Source organism: Hyperolius riggenbachi, chromosome 2 (assembly GCF_040937935.1).
Source record: "Hyperolius riggenbachi isolate aHypRig1 chromosome 2, aHypRig1.pri, whole genome shotgun sequence".
Lineage (NCBI taxonomy): Eukaryota > Metazoa > Chordata > Amphibia > Anura > Hyperoliidae > Hyperolius > Hyperolius riggenbachi.
In genome coordinates this window covers 316064665-316081862 of record NC_090647.1, presented here as the reverse complement: position 1 = coordinate 316081862, position 17198 = coordinate 316064665, and the positions used below count along the sequence as shown (strand labels likewise).

Here is a 17198-nt window from a genome sequence, read left to right as displayed (position 1 = left end):
CTTAGGACCCCCCCAGTGGTGCCTAATCCTAAGACCCCCCTGGTGGTGCCTAACCTTAAGACCCCCTCCTGGTGGTGCCTAACCCTAAGACCCCCCCGGTGTTGCCTAACGCTAAGACTCCTCCTGGTGGTGCCTAACCCTAAGACCCTCTAGTGGTGCCTAACCCTATGACCCACCTGGTGGTTCTTAACCTTAAGACCCTCCTCGTGGTGCCTAGCCCTAAACCCCCCTGGTGGTGCCTAACCCTAAGACCCCCTTGGTGGTGCCTAACCCTAAGACCCCCCCCCCCCTTCCTTGTGATGTCTAACCATAACCCCCCTGTGGTGCCTAATCTTAATCCCCCATGTTGCTGCCTACTCTCCACTGCAGTTTATGTCAAATGTATATGTTGTTTTGATCTGATATAACTGAATTAACTGATATAACTTGCTAATCTAACCAATCCTTAGACATCCTCTTTGTAGCCGCATTTATATAGCCTCCCCCCCAAAAAAGGCTTGGCTATATCCGGTGCCCTTTTTTAGCCCCCCAAAAAATCTTGTTTATATCTGGCACCCGTTTATAGCAGAATATAAAAATCTTGACTATCTCCGGCACCTTTTTATAGCCGAATTTTTTTTTAAGCTATATCCGGAGCAGTGCAGCAGGAAGTTGTTCTTGTCCTCTGGGATCTTCTGCTCACTGTGTTGGCGTAGATTTGTATTTCTGTATCTCCCTGTCTCGAATTTAAGCTTGTGAGCACTCAGTCTGTAGACACTCAGGATTTGCCTCTCCTGAGAGCTTTGGAGATTTTCCAAGTATGGGGCCATTTTAAAGTATATTCTCTCTGGAGGGACTGGTAAATGGTTAGCTTTTGCTTTTGTGATTGTTTTATATCGCTCTATTTATCCACATAGTCCTCTTTGCTCTTGGCTGTGGTGTGTTTTATCTGGGCTCCTGTAAGGACTTATGAAGGATGCCCGCATACAATCTTAGATGGCTTAAATATAAGTTGCAATTTGTGAATGTTTACCAGCTTTTGCATTGTCTTATTAAAACAAAGGAGTTTAATGATCCTTCCTTGTCACAGAAAGCCACATGTATCATGAACGCAGAACTATTGTTATTTTAATGAAGAGTATCCCTTCCCCCTTCACACCGCTGTGTCATGACAGCAGCCATTCAGCCTCTATAATGCTGCTTTTGTGACTGTAAAAGTGCAGAGTTCAGCTGTCCTCTTGGGTATTTTAATGCAGGATGTACCTCCTCCAAAAGACAATGGGAATATCTGTAATAATACAAGAGGCTTATAGATGTGGGGCACTTCTAAAGCTAAATACTCTCCACCCAGCCAGCAGATGAAAATGGTCCCCCTCACGACGAGCGTTCCACTATCAATCTGCCGGCCAACGGCTATGCGCGATGTCATACGATGGGCACGAAAGGGAAGTCAAGCGATCGCGGTACTTTGCACGGAGTACTCAGGAATGACAGTAGTTATCGATGTGCAACACTAATCGGCGTTTGTCTGATCGCATGCCTGTACCCATGTCGGGAGATCACGAAAATGATCGCTCATTGCTCAAAGTATCACCGGTCATCGGAAAAATCGTCAGGAAAATTGCGTCGTGGGTACAGGATTTACGGCCCCATTCACACTGAAAGTCGCAAAGTGCTAGTAAAATCACTGTACAGGAAAGCGATTTTGCAGTGATTACATTTTGCGATTCTGTAACATTGAAACACAATTGCTCCAAAATCGCAAAAAAAAAATGCTGCATGTAGCGCGTTTGCGATTTCAGCAAAATTGCTGGCGATCCCTAAGTGTGAGCACTGCCATACACTTTACAGCAGTAGCGCTTGTAAGTTAACTAGAGGGGACTCATCTTGCAATTAATAAAAAAATATAAGGATGATTAGAATTCAGTAATCATAAAGAGCTGTTGCAATGCACCGAATGAAATAACATAGCTCACCACATTTCAGCTGAGAATAGTCATAGCGAGCGATGATTAATGGTTGGTTACTCAGGGTCTTGGTGCTTTGCACACCAGATGGTTGTTTTCTTAGTTTTAATGAACTTTCCCATATATGTAACTTGGATTTGATTTAAGCCAGGGCTTCATTGTTAAAGTAAAATTCCACTTGTCTTTCAAATTATAATATTTATAACTGCTTTATATTTTTTGTCTAATCAGTTTGCAGCCAGCTGCAATTTTCTAAAATTACCAAGCAGGGAGTTCAAATTTCCCTTCTTTGTAACCATGGCAAGATTATACTGCTTGGAGTACAGAGCACTTCCTTTTTTTTAATCAATATTACACTGACATTTTCCAAACTAGAGCTACTAAGTGTACATCAGCAGGGCTTACATTGAATAATCCCTACTACAGTTTAAGGCCAGTTTTGAGGGAAAGTCAGTTAACTTAACATTATGTTCTTAGTTTGTGGTAGGAAACCAGGAAGTCTGCACAAAGACCCATGAAGTCATGGAGATAATGTATGAACTCCATGTAGATAGTGGCTTAGCCAAGGTTTAAGCCCTAGTGCAAGTAAGTGAGAGTACTTACTACGGTATTTAGCCACTGAACATCCACAAATGTAATGGGAATATTTAGAAATCACCATTTAGGTACAATCCTGCGACCAATCAATCAATTCCAATTGCAACGGCAATCAATCGGAAATAATCAGTTGTGCCCATTAACGGCTACATTCCCTTTATTCAATTTGATCACATCGATGGAATCAATCTGTTTTTTTAGATTGACTACCATCGATGTGATCAGATTGGTTAGGGAATTCGGCCGTTAATGGGCATGACCGATTGTTTCAGATCAATTACTGCATCGATGATCGGAAAAGGACTGAACATATTAATCTATGAAGGAAGATATTGGGAAATATATTTCTCTATTTTTTCTCCCCTTAAATTGTTTTTTAAATACGACCGACTCCCATGTATGTTCTAACTAGACAAACCTGCATTAATTTTGCGCTTTCGCTGATCCGAGCTAAAAACACTGATTGCACTAGCAGCATTATGAATAAAAAGTACAACAGTACAACCTAGCTAAACCTCACCCATTGTTAACATTTCTGATAAGTTGGTTATTGCATCAAATGCAGCCTACTACCATCTGAAAAATGTGAACACAAATGCAACCTCTAAAATGCAAAGCCCAAAGGGATTCTGGGAGAGGTGCTTCCATGAGTGCTTGTGATTTTGGAACTAGGAGAGCCGCGACGGTAAAGAGGTGAGGGGGAGGGGGTTATTTCATTAGAGGGTAATAGTAGAGGAAGAGAGTCCTTGTAGTGTTTAGAGGAAACCTTGAGACAACTGTTTTTCTGCAACACACAAGGTTTCATTTGGATTTTTAAACCCAATTCTTGACTATAAAAAAGGAATAAACCTGATAATGGTGTGTCATCTGGTCAGTCTAGGTAAATATGCTGTATTTTTATTGCCATGCTGATATTTATTTCCTCTGTTGTATTCTTCAGGTTTTGTTTGAAGCAGAGGTTTCTGGAACCCCCCAAGGATTCATTGCGCTTGATGAAATTCTGCTGCTGAGTTACCCCTGTGGTATGTATGTTACAGTATGGTTTATGTAAGCCAAATCTCTTTTCATCTTATTTATAGAAGTAAAATAAACTGAAATGATATGTGTAGTTCATTCACCATGGCAGTCAGAATCTACCTTACAGCCAACATTCCAATGCAAGCAAATCAAACTATGCAATTCATTAGCTTAGTAAGGAATAGAGATGGTCAGTGAAGGGTTAATTAAACTTGTTTGCATACAAGTTTCTTCCAAACTGCACGCAGCTTGGAATGCGGTGCTTTTTGATTACCCCAATTCCAGTTTAATACAAATTGCATTAAAGTGTACATGAATTGAAGAAAAGTGCTCTAAAACAAACAAACACAGAACATTTATATCGCGCTTTTCTCCTGGCGGACTCAAAGCGCCAGAGCTGCAGCCACAAGGACGCGCTGTATAGGCAGTAGCAGTGTTAGGGAGTCTTGCCCAAGGTCTCCTACTGAATAGGTGCTGGCTCTATGGGGTATTCACCTCAGAAGAGGGAAGCTCCTGGATCCTAAAGAGGAAAGAGGCTTCCCACTTCCTCCTCTACAGACCCGTTCACACTAGCACACACCTGCTTGGCTTTCTTCAGAAAAGCCAGGCCAGATCAGGCCTGTGCTACTGCAAAGGTGCGAGCCACCTGCACAGTAGCGTAGACCCGATCAAGCTTGGGTTCTCAACTGCAGACCAAGTGAGGTGGTGCTACTGTGCAAGCGCAGTAAGACCACTCTTCGGGGTAGTAGCTTGATGTAGGAGAACAAGAGAAGCCTCTTTAGCATCCAGAAATTTCCCTTTCCCCACTGTAAGTATCCATTTTTTTCCTTTCTGAAAGTCACAGGTTTACTTAAATGTACACGCAAGCTGTATTTATCAGCATCTCATTGAAATCCTTCCAGGGAATGTACCCAAATATTACATATTTTTGTGCAAAAAAAACTTTTAAAAATGTTGCCACGTGAGGTAACACATAGTTACATAGTTATTTTGGTTGAAAAAAGACATACGTCCATCGAGTTCAACTAGAGAACAAAGTACACAGCTGAATCAGTCAGAGTAGTTAGCCAGGCTTTGCAACTTTTTGTGATAAGAAAGACAGGCCTCTCCCATACATCTAGCCACACCCCCTCCACAATTTTACTTACACATAGCGCAAACAATTCTTAAAGAAAACCTGTACTGAAAATAAAAGTCAAAATAAGCATACACAAGTCATACTTACCTTCCATGTAGTCTGCTCCTCGGTGTCTTTCTCCTGTCCTTCGTCCTATTTGTTCACTATGATCAAGGGAATTTTCCGTCCTCCATTTTGAAAATAGCCATTACCCATAACAGCTTTCTGGTCAGCACACTGTTAAACTGTAACATCGCCCACTTGAGCCATAGGGAAACATGGAAATTACCTGGTACATCCGTTTTCCTCTCAGCTATAACTGACAGCAACTGATATTTTACCGACAGCAACTGATATATTTCAGATCTGACAAAATATTGTCAGAACTGAAAGGGATTATTGTCAGAAGAAAATGGTGAGCTTCTGAGAGGAACTGATGGCAAGGTAACTATGTAATGTTCATTTGAAGTTACCTCATGTGTTTATTTTAAATAATTTTACTCGGTACAGGTTCTCTTTAAGCATAAGACTTATTTTCAGATGTCAGACCACCTCGCAATAAAGTTTAGAATTACATAAACACATTTTTAGAAGAAAAATGCATCCCTTCATCTTCTTGGAGCCCTCTGCAGTCATTCTGTGCCTGCGCCATCCTTTCAAGACTCTCTGACCAGCAACGGCGACCCCCTCAAAACTGGCTGGCCAGGCACCTCCTCATTGTTTCCCAGTGCACTGCAGCATTTTGTGCATGCACAGTACAGGAAAATAGGTATTGGGCGTGCTCAGTAATTTTTTATGCGCGGCTTGGGGTCGCGCATGTGCAGAAGCTTCCGACTGGCTACGACCGTCCAGCTTTGGGGGGAGTCGCGGCTGCTTACTGGAGGGACTCAGAAGGATGCCGTGGACACAGGATGAATACAAGGGGATGCAAGAATCTTCAGGTAAGTTAAACTGCTTTTTTTAACTTAAGTAACCCTTTATGTAGGCTGTGCGAGTGGAGATACTGCTCTGTGTGGGAAACAGACTGGGCTTTCTGTAATGATTGCAGCCTAGAGTTATGAAAGTCTGTTCTACAGAAAGTGGCTAATGAAAGGGTCACTGGTGATACTTAAAAAAGTGATTTAGATTACATCAGCAAATCTAGGAGTGTCGGCATTGATAAAGACAAGCCCTTCCACTGAGTTCCTACACAGATCCAAGAAAACATTTAGTCCTGAAGTACTGGTCTTGGTGGATTTCACTGCTTCATAGAGGCAAAGGGGAACATTGCCCCAGGGCCCCAGAGCCTGTAGGGGTCCCCCAAGGTGTGTACCCCCTCTTCTCCAGATATGGTGACCCCATACATGCCTGTAAGGTATGAGGAAGAGAATAAGTCCAGAGCATAGAGCACGGTGCTGCCGTCTGTGTCCTGCCTGGATAATGTAAGACTGTGCTGTGTGTACACTCTGCATTTGTAGGCTAAAAGAGAAGGGGAATAATGGGCAACCCACCAATGCTTTTGGGGAGATGTATTGGACACCTAATGATATTGTGTGACTGGGAAGGGGGTAGGATGGGGCCTGGCAGACAGCTTGGGGGCCCAGGGTGGTGAATTTGCTGTGGGGGGTGGGGCTGTGCTGGGGGTCCTCCAAGTCAGTGATGCTCATCTGAGCTAGGATATCCGAGTTACTCGGATATCCTAGCTCTTTTTTCACTATTCGAGCTCGAATACCGAGCTCGAATAGTATTAACTATCCGGGCTGTGCTATCCGAGTGCACTCGGATAGCAAGCAGCTATCCGGAGATATCCTAGCTATCCGAGCTCGGATAGCGTCACGAGCTCGGATAGCGTCACGACAGACGTCGCCTCGAGTCCTCACAAGCGAATCAGAGGGCTCCAAGCCCTCTGACTGTAGCCAATCACAGAGGGGGAGCCTGGCCAAGCCCCCCTCTATAAATAGCGGACGCCATCTTGCCTCACTCGTCCTGCTTGCGACTTACTGACTGATTGTACTGAGAGACTGCTCCAGTGCTTTTTGTCTGTGTGCAAGTGCATTGCTATTGTTCTAAACCTAGCGTTTTTACACTCCAACACTTGATCTTCAACTGTATTGCTTTGTATTGTAGATAGATTGTATTTTAGGCAGTTTAGGTTGTGTGATTAGGGACTAGGGAGGGAGAGTCTGTCACTGGTGCTGCTGCTGCAGGCCTGCAGCCAGCAGCTAGGCCCTGTGCCTGCCCTGCTCTGTGCTCTTGCTCTAGTCTCTAGTTACCTCACCTCACCTGTGCTCTCACCTGTCCTTACTGTACTACTTCTGTGTTGGATAGATATTGTACTATTTTATAGTTAGCAAGGCCCAGCTTTACTGCTATACCTGTCCTGCTGTATCTGCTCTCTGTAATCTAGTCACACCTGTTGTATTATTTAGCTAGATTCTTCTATTGATTAGTTAGTAGTACTGTAGTGTACTGTACTCTAGTCTGTGTATAGGTACCGTCCGTCACCGCGTTACCTAGGGTCTTTGTGTGCGCAGTGCACGTCTGCGCTGTCCGCATCCTCTCGTTAGTGCTACACCCGTCCTATTGTTTATATATTACTTCTATTGTGTATTTGCTGACTTGTACTGTAGTCTGTGTATAGGGACACCGTCAGTCAGCGTCAGCTAGGGTCTTTGTGTGCGCAGTGCGCACTCTCTCGTTAGCGCTACACCGATCTCTGCTGTAGAGTACACCTGTCCGTCACCTCACACACCCACCACCACCAGTCCCACCCCATTAAAGAACCCCACTTGTCCCACCCGCCTTTACATACATAAGTTTTTTTTTTCATTTGTATAATATTAAAAATATACAATGTCTGGCACTGGCAGCTGCGGTCTGGGCAGGGGCAGCAAGGGCATCGCCAAGAGAGGAGGTCGTGGGCGTGGCAACCGCGCCACCACCACCATGCGCAGTTCTGCGTCTGCACCAGTGGCTATTCCGCCATTAGCCACTGGCCGTGGACGCCTTGGCCGCCCAACGCTGCAGAGACACAGCAGCAGCAGCGTGTGGCCCAGATGTTCCTCCCACCGCCAGGTCGTAGCCGTCCTATTGAGGAGAAGGACGCAGGCGCTGTGGTGGAACTGATGGTGGATGAATAGGCCACCATTAGCTCTGGAACCGAATCCTCCACCCCCGCCACCACTCCTGTTCGCAAGAGCAGCAGCAGCCGCCCAGCACTGCCTGGGGAGCAGGAGGAGGAGGAGTGCAGTTCTCCAGCCCCAGCGGGCGACATCAGCACCCTGTCACTCAGAACCTTCTTATCCCCAAGCACAGCGGGGTTATGGAGTGCTGTTGCAGCAGAATTGGCGGAGGAAGGAATGCTCATGGGCACTTTGGGGGATGATGCTTTGGACAGTCAGACAGTGGTGACTGTCCATCCACCCATGCATGCAGAAGGGGAGTTTGGGGGATCCCAGCAGGACATGTTTGTGGAGGGGGTGGATGATGATGACATTGTGAAGGACAAAGACTGGTTGCCAGGTCCTAGGAGTGGGGATGTCATCAGCTCTGAGGAGGAGGAGGATGCATCTGCGGGCCTTGCTAGAAGGATCAGCATCGCAGGCATGGGCAGGATCACAAGTGGGCGTGGTATGCAGGCCACATAGCGTGCTGATCAGGAGAAGAGTTCTGCCAGTGCCACCACCAGCCGCACCAAGAACCCCCCCCCCCAACCACCACAGGGAGACCAGCGGCGGCAGCAGCACCTTCCAGCCGAAGGGGCAACTTCACCTCCACAATATGGAATTTTTTCACCCTTCCATATTTGGAGTGCAAGTATGCCACCTGCAACCAGTGCCGCAAGCAGCTCAGCAGAGGGAAGGAGCCCTCAGCCTTTGGCACCACCTCTCTGGTCAACCACCTTGCAGGGAAACACTTTCACGAGCATGAGGAGTTTGTGAAGTTGAAGGAAGCTGGCAGTGGCAGTGGCAGACCTGCCACCACTGCGAAGCCATTGGCAGCAGGAGTGCGTCAGCAACGCACTGCTCCTCCTCCCTCTGCAACTCCTGCCGCCGACACTGAGGCCTGTTCTGGCAGCCAGTCCTCAGTGGCCTCCTCTGCTCCCTCCACTGCTTCCCGTGCCAGCAAAAGACCTCACCAGACCCTCCTCAGCGACACCTTCCAGGGGGTGGTCAGGGTACTGCCTCCCAGCAGCCGTCGCGTGCGTCAGCTGAACGGCTTGCTGGCACGGGCCATGTGCTCCCAACTCCTGCCTTATTCCCTTGTGCAGGAGGGGAGCGACATGCGTGCGCTCCTGATGTGTGCAGCCCCCGATTGGCCAATCCCCAGCTCTGTGATGGCCAATGTCGGGAGAGGGCTGGAGCATGCGGTGGGTCAACGGGTCCACGTCACCATGGACTCGTGGTGCAGCTGGTTTGGGACAGGCCGCTATCTGTCCTTCACCGCGCATTGGGTCAGCTTGGTGGAAGGGGGTGAGGAGGGGGGAGGAGCATCGGGCACTGTCAGAGCAGCAGCAGCACCAACAACGCAGTGGGTGGTGCCACCATGCAGGGTCAGCGGAACAGCAGCAGGTTCCTCTGATCCGCTTCCATCCTCCGCCACACCAGCCCAAACCCCCCGCCTCAGCAGCAGCGTGAAGCCCCGCCACTGCCAAGCACTGCTGGAATTGGTCAGCCTGGGGAAGACCAAACTGACGGCGAACCACGTCCTGGCCAAACTCCGAGAGCAGGAGAGGAATTGGCTGACCCCCAGAGGCCTCAGAGTCGGAGAGGTGGTGTCCGACAATGGGGCAAACCTGGTTGCTGCCATCAGCAGGGGAGACCTGACCCACATCCCCTGCCTGGCGCACGTCCTGAACCTGGTAGTCCAAAAGTTCCTGCGGACCTACCAGGGGATGGACCGACTACTTGAGGCGGCAAGGAAGGTTGTGCGTCACTTCTGGCACTCGCCTGCAGCCGTGGCGAGCCTGGAAGAGGTGCAGAAGGAGCTGCACCTGCCACAGCACCGGCTCATGCTCGATGTTCCAACTCGCTGGAACTCCACCCTGGCGATGTTGGAGCGTCTGGTTGAACAGAGGCAGGCTGTCAGCCAGTACGTTGCACGAGCAACAGTTGCCTCCCTCACTGCAACTGGGCGTGCCGCCACCAACCTCCCGTCCATCATCTCCACGGAGGACTGGGGGCACATGCAGCAGGTGTGCTCAGTCCTGGCATCCTTCCTGCAGGCCACCAACATGGTGAGCAGGGACCATGCAATGGTGTGCGAGTGGGTCCTCTTGGTGTGTGTGCTGGATAGGGCCCTGTATGCACTGGTGGAAGAGGGAGCGGCAGCCTTGGACCAGCAGGAGCTGCAGGCAGCTTCACAGGCCACCTCTGAGGAGGAGGGCTTGGAGTTGGTGGAGGTCCCTGACCTTGCTGCTGATGAGGGGGAGCAGCAGAGCGCAGCTGGACTGGTGCGGGGGTGGAGAGAGGATGAGGTGGAGGAGGCAGAGGAGGACAGCAATGTCGGCTCTGGGGCTGCCGATAATGTGCCAACAGACGTGGCCAGACTGTTCCCAATGGCAGCGCAGATGCTGAGGTGCCTGCGCAAGGACCCAAGGGTGATCCAAATGAAGCAGAGGGAGGACATCTGGATCTGCATGATGCTGGACCCACGTCTGAAGGGGAAGCTCAGCCAGTTCCTGCCTGCAGGAGGAGACTGTGCGCAACAAATGAGGGATTTGCAGCTGTCCCTTGTTGAGCGCTTGGAGGAAGCCTTCCCTCAGACATCCACCCCCACTGTCCAGCCAGCACAGAGGCAGCAGCAGGTGCCTGCATCCACCAGCAGCAAGCGGTCGCGCACCACAGACCTGCTGACTCTGACCCAAGAGCTCTACATGAGTGTAGAGCAGCCAAGGACTAGAGAGGAGGTGCCTGCAGCAGCATCCTTCTCCAGTCACAGGCAGCGCTTGACCCGCATGGTGGCTGACTACATGAGGTCCTTCAGTGGGCTTGACAGCGTGGCCCCTGTTGATCCCATGGAGTATTGGGTCAAGCACCTGCCGATCTGGAGCGAGCTTGCGCAGTACGCCCTGGAAGTGCTCTCCTGCCTCCCTTCCAGCGCACTGTCAGAGCGTTGCTTCAGTGCAGCCAGTGGAGTCGTCACTGAGAAGCGATCACGTCCGTCTCACAAGTCTATGGACAGACTGACGTTTCTCAAAATGAACCAGGCTTGGGTGGAAGGCGAATTCATGGCCCCTGTTGTCGGCGAGAGGGGTACATGAAGTGACGACTGGCACACACACATACACCTGCTGCTGCTGCTGCTGCTGTTATATTTCATCCTGCTGTCTGTGTCTCCACTGCCAGGGAACACATTACAAGGTGCTGCTGCCCAAGCGCCACCAGCTATTATGCTCAACAATAGCTGCAATAATTAAAAAAAAAAATTGTAATTATTTTAGAGGTGTCCGGGTTGAAAACTGTGCTGTCCCAATTGTGTATTGGACACAATGTGGGCTTCACGACCGCTGTCTGGAACCTCATGCTGTGTATTTACGGCCCTGGAGCCACCGCTAGGACCCAGGTCCTACTATGTCTCGCTGCCTGCCCTCCTGCCTGCTGCCAAATGCCAGTCTGCCACACACACTTATCCTCCTCACGCTGCCTGCTGTTATATTTCCTCCTGCTGTCTGTGTCTCCTCTCCAGTGCCAGGGAACACATTACAAGGTGCTGCTGCCCAAGCGCCACCAGCTATTACGCTCAACAATAGCTGCATTATTTTGAATTTAAAAAAAAAAAATTGTAATTATTTTAGAGGTGTCCGGGTTGAAAACTGTGCTGTCCCAATTGTGTATTGGACACAATGTGGGCTTCACGACCGCTGTCTGGAACCTCATGCTGTCCATTTACAGCCCTGGAACCACCGCTAGGACCCAGGGCCTACTATGTCTCGCTGCCTGCCCTCCTGCCTGCTGCCAAATGCCAGTCTGCCACACACACTTATCCTCCTCACGCTGCCTGCTGTTATATTTCCTCCTGCTGTCTGTGTCTCCTCTCCACTGCCAGGGAACACATTATAAGGTGTTGCTGCCCAAGCGCCACCAGCTATTACGCTCAACAATAGCTGCATTATTTTGAATTAAAAAAAAATAAATTGGAATTATTTTAGAGGTGTCCGGGTTGAAAACTGTGCTGTCCCAATTGTGTATTGGACACAATGTGGGCTTCACGACTGCTGTCTGGAACCTCATGCTGTTCATTTACGGCCCTGGAACCACCGCTAGGACCCAGGGCCTACTATGTCTCGCTGCCTGCCCTCCTGCCTGCTGCCAAATGCCAGTCTGCCACACACACTTATCCTCCTCACGCTGCCTGCTGTTATATTTCCTCCTGCTGTCTGTGTCTCCTCTCCACTGCCAAGGAACACATTACAAGGTGCTGCTGCCCAAGCGCCACCAGCTATTACGCTCAACAATAGCTGCATTATTTTGAATTTAAAAAAAAATTGTAATTATTTTAGAGGTGTCTGGGTTGAAAACTGTGCTGTCCCAATTGTGTATTGGACACAATGTGGGCTTCACGACCGCTGTCTGGAACCTCATGCTGTTCATTTACGGCCCTGGAACCACCGCTAGGACCCAGGGCCTACTATGTCTCGCTGCCTGCCCTCCTGCCTGCTGCCAAATGCCAGTCTGCCACACACTTATCCTCCTCACGCTGCCTGCTGTTATATTTCCTCCTGCTGTCTGTGTCTCCTCTCTACTGCCAGGGAACACATTACAAGGTGTTGCTGCCCATGCGCCACCAGTTATTACACTCAACAATAGCTGCATTATTTTGAATTAAAAAAAAAATTGTAATTATTTTAGAGGTGTCCGGGTTGAAAACTGTGCTGTCCTAATTGTGTATTGGACACAATGTGGGCTTCACGACCGCTGTCTGGAACCTCATGATGTTCATTTACGGCACTGGTACCACCGCTAGGAACCAAGGCCTATTATGTCAGTCACATCACACTGCCTGACACACATTACTCCTCCTCCTGTAGCTGCATTGAGCTTCTGCTGTCTGTGTGCTGCTACCACTGCCAGGGAGAACAGAAGAAGAACTATTTTCTGCTGCCACCCACTCTCCTACCAGCTATTACCACACTACAATAGCTGCAACTACTTCCTCCTCCTGCTGATGTCTGTGTTTTACCACCGCCAGGGTACACAGAAAAAGGCGCTGTGGCTTGCAATGTGCCACTACCTACCTATTATGCCATCAACACAAATATAACTATGGTGTTATTAAAATAAAATATTTCCACAAATGAATTTAAAAAAATATTACAAAGAAAGGAAAACCAAGACACATAATATAATGATAGAGAGGAAGAGGAAGAAGAAGATGAAGAAGAAGAAGATATAGAAGAAGATGAAGAAGATATAGAAGATGAAGAAGATATAGAAGAAGATGAAGAAGATATAGAAGAAGAAGATATAGAAGAAGAAGATATAGAAGAAGATGAAGAAGAAGAAGAAGAAGATATAGAAGAAGAAGAAGATATAGAAGAAGAAAATATAGAAAAAGAAGATATAGAAGAAGAAGAAGATATAGAAGAAGAAGATATAGAAGAAGAAGAAGATATAGAAGAAGAAGATATAGAAGAAGAAGATATAGAAGAAGAAGAAGAAGATATAGAAGAAGAAGAAAAAGAAGAAGATATAGAAGAAGAAGAAGATATAGAAGAAGAAGAAGAAGAAGAAGATATAGAAGAAGAAGAAGAAGATATAGAAGAAGAAGATGAAGACAACGTAAATGAAGACTTCCAACACCCATTTTGGACACAGCTTCTCATGCAAACACTTTTCAACAATTTACTTTTTTTGAGACCTTTTTTATAACTACTACATCACCACATAATCACTTTATGTTTTTCTTCATAAAAAAGGTGGTTTCATGCATCATTGACCTCCAATACAAGTTTTACAAGCTATTTAAGGCCAGCTCGAATATTTTACTTGAATACAGACTCGGATAGTGACGTCGGATATCCGAGGTCGAATCAGAGATTCGATTACATCGGATATTGAACTTCGAGTGAATTCGGATAGTTTACTATCCGAATTCGACCAAACTCGAATAGGATAATGAGGTATCCGAGCAACACTGCTCCAAGTTACTTTTGCCCTGGGGCCCCATTGTAGCTAGTACCGACCCTGCACTGCTTCATCTGAATTATAGAAACTTGTGCATTGCTTTGTGTGACTTTTCTAAACAGGCACTTGTTAAATCAGTTTACATACTTGTTATATTCCTTCCTTTGCAGCCCAAGCACCACACTTTTCCCGTCTGGGTGAGGTGGAAGTGAATGCTGGGCAGAACGCAACATTCCAGTGCCCAGCTGCTGGCAGAGCAAACGAAGGAGAGACCTTTTTATTACAGGTAAGAGCAATGGATAGAGTATATTAAAAACAGATTTTGGAATGGGAATGTGTGTGTCCAATCAGAGAGTGCTGTGCCTGAATTGAGATATGCAGAGAGGATAGGAAGAGTAATTGTATCGGTGACACAATTCCTCAGCATGACTGCTTCATTCTGCCTATTCAATAGCATGTAAGAGATTTCAGTACAATGCAGATAAACCCAAAGTACTGGAGATAAAGACCATATAAGGTTTCTATGACAACAACTTGAACAAATGATAGTGCATACCGATAGTGTAACTTTACGGTAATTAAGGACTAGAATTCTCCTGGGAGATGAGATGATACCGTTTGTAAACATGCGGCGTATTCCATTCATGTAAGAAATATTCCTGCTCATTCACGGGCAAGGTTGTAATTAAGCCACTGGAACAAACTGAGCCAGAAACCAGCCAGTTGTAAGTAATGCATAAAATCCTTGTGACATTGATCTAACCCTGTCTGTATATGAGGCGCTATAAACCTGTTTATGATTGCTTGGATTTATTGTTTGGTTTACAGAGGCAAAATGGAGGCATTACCTCATCAGGGATAACCCAGCACATAGGGCACTGGCGACTTCTAGCCTCTTTTCAGCTCTTTGAAGCTAACCGTGATGATCAAGACCTGTACCGCTGTGTGAGTCGCTCCATTTATGGGGCTGGAGTGTCTAACTTTGCTGAGCTTGTTGTAAAAGGTAGGAATAACTGTGTGCACATTTTAATGCTTTTTCTCTGTATGACTTAAGTATTGTCCCTTTCAACTTAAAACATAGGTGAATTTGTTTTTTATCAGAGTGTGTGCACAACATAACTGGGGATAAAATGAAGCCATTACCTAGAGCACAGGTGTCAAACTTAAGACCCACGGGCCAAATGCGGTCCTCCTTGCCATTTTATGTGGCCCATGAGAGTTTCCAATGTTCATCTTTGTAAGCAGCAAAAGAAAGGCAGCGCACTGCCTTCCCGTATTGAGGAGAACACCGGTGACAGTGTTTCAGATTGACACATTGTCAGTTTGAGCCGGGGTGCAGCAATAACCCATGGGACACCCCCTAATGAAATTAGCATGGAGCCCCCTCTTTGGATCCAATGATGGGCTGTCTCTCCTTTTCTTCCTAGCATAGTTTGTGCTTCCAATGATTTTTTCCAGCTTTTATTCTTATTTTTACTGTTAAAATGCATTTACAGTAAGGTAGCTCTTAGTAAAACGTACCACCCAAAGAAAGCCTAATTGATTTAGGAAAAAACAAGATATAGATCAGTTCACTGTGATAAGTAGTTATAGGCTAATGAATGGGAGGTGAACATTGCTCGGATAAAGTGAAAATGACTGTGAAAATGACTGAGGGCTTAAGTGGTTAAACTGCTCCACTGGGTCACTCTGCTGAAGAGGGTAGAGAAGGCCCCCCACAGTTGCTATAGTTATACCAATTAGTTTGAGACTATTCAATCAATGTTAAATCTTAATAAACAGTTTGGCTTGCAACTTAGACTATGTTTTAGATTTTGTCCCCTACATGATTGAGTTTGACACCCCTGACCCAAAGCAACCGATCTGGCTTTAGCTGTCAAGTGAAATTCCATGTCTGTAAAAAAAAATTGTTGTAAATGTTTATCAGTGCTATACAAAACTTTTGTAATAAATTATTATTACTATTGTCAATATGAAACTAGTTATGAATTTTCAATATTTTCAAAATTGATTACAAGTTTAAATGACAAGTATAGCCTGTGAGGTACAGGCAGCCTAGAAATGACCTGCTTCCTGTATGAGTAATCAGCAGTACAGAGCAGGAGTCCTCTTTACCTATTTTTTAACACATGGAGCAATCCAGTAATTGGAAGGAGGCTTTGACATTTCCATCTGATAGTCTCTGCTAGGGCTGGGACCCAGGAGCTGTGGCAGCTGCGTTTTGAAATCGCTGGCAATTCCAAAAACGCCAGCTAATGAAAGGCAATTGGAGTAATTCCACAAGAGCAGTTGCAAATTCCCCAAATCACAGTCATGGTCCCTGTAACATTTAGGGAGTGTACAAAGCGATTTTGCAGCAGTTTTACAACCCAGAAAAAAAGGGATTCCTAGGGGGACCCCATACTGTGGAATAGCTGTTAGTGAGCACAAAAAACACGGTAAGTCAGGTGAAATACTCTTGCAATGTATGAGCGGAAATCTAGGGACTGCCTTTTTTTCTCAACAAATGTAATTTCACTTTAATTGCAATGAAGATTGTTGTTAGCTTCTCTGGGAAAGTGCTTTGCTCCCATTTTCTTGGCAATGCAGCCCCACAATACTGGGTTCATTCCTCAAAGTGTCTCAGCCTGGCTGTTGGGGAAGCTCTTCACATAAGACTTCAGGAGCAGGAGAAAAATCTGTTATGTTGTATTGATAATATTACACAATATTCATTAAACAACACAGTAAAATAGTATAACATTTTATTGAATAAAAACAGCAAGCGCAACCCCCAGTCTTCCTTGAGTTCCCGGTTTGTCCTCTGGTATGGCTGTGAGCTACACTGTACAGCACTTTGCATTATTTGATGTGACATCAAGTTAGGCTACATCCAGCTGCCATTTCCTTATGATCAGCTGTACTTAATATATGAAAGAGAAGAATCATAACAAATTAATGCTAAATTATAGCAACGAGTATAATGTATACACAACAAATGTGGTACACACTGAACATGTTGTTAGGGTAATTTTGCCCTTTAATGTATTGGAATCTGATAATCTCATACATTATTTTGATGGGCTAGATTCAGTAGACATTTTTGTGCATTGATAGTGCACATAGAGTTTAGTGACAGTGTACGTTAAGCAAATAACATAACTCGTATTACGAATACAGCATACACAGTGCAGCTGTTACATGCAACATTCCAACGTAAATATTGTATACTTAGTATGAGTTGTATAGTATGAGCAGAACGCATGTTACGCACTTTACATAACATCTGCTAAAATGTAGGTGCACTATCAGCCCAGAGAATCGTTTGGGGAATTGGAAAAAATATGAGGAGTTTGAACTGTTTTGTTTCCAGCGAGAGCACTTTTGATACATGAGTGATACAGTCATGTCTTTTTCTTGATGTTCATGGATTAATAT

General features: G+C 46.2%; 1 protein-coding gene across 12 annotated transcripts in view; it reads left to right on the top strand.

Annotated features, from left to right (window-relative positions):
• The window catches only part of PTPRU (protein tyrosine phosphatase receptor type U), a 253718-nt gene that overhangs the window by 127123 nt on the left and 109397 nt on the right, over positions 1–17198 (top strand). For all 12 annotated transcript variants that reach the window (XM_068269156.1, XM_068269157.1, XM_068269155.1 and 9 more), the window contains 3 exons: positions 3484–3565; positions 13952–14067; positions 14610–14784. In XM_068269156.1, the coding sequence (XP_068125257.1) occupies positions 3484–3565; positions 13952–14067; positions 14610–14784 (373 nt within the window). The remainder of the gene's footprint in view (positions 1–3483; positions 3566–13951; positions 14068–14609; positions 14785–17198) is intronic.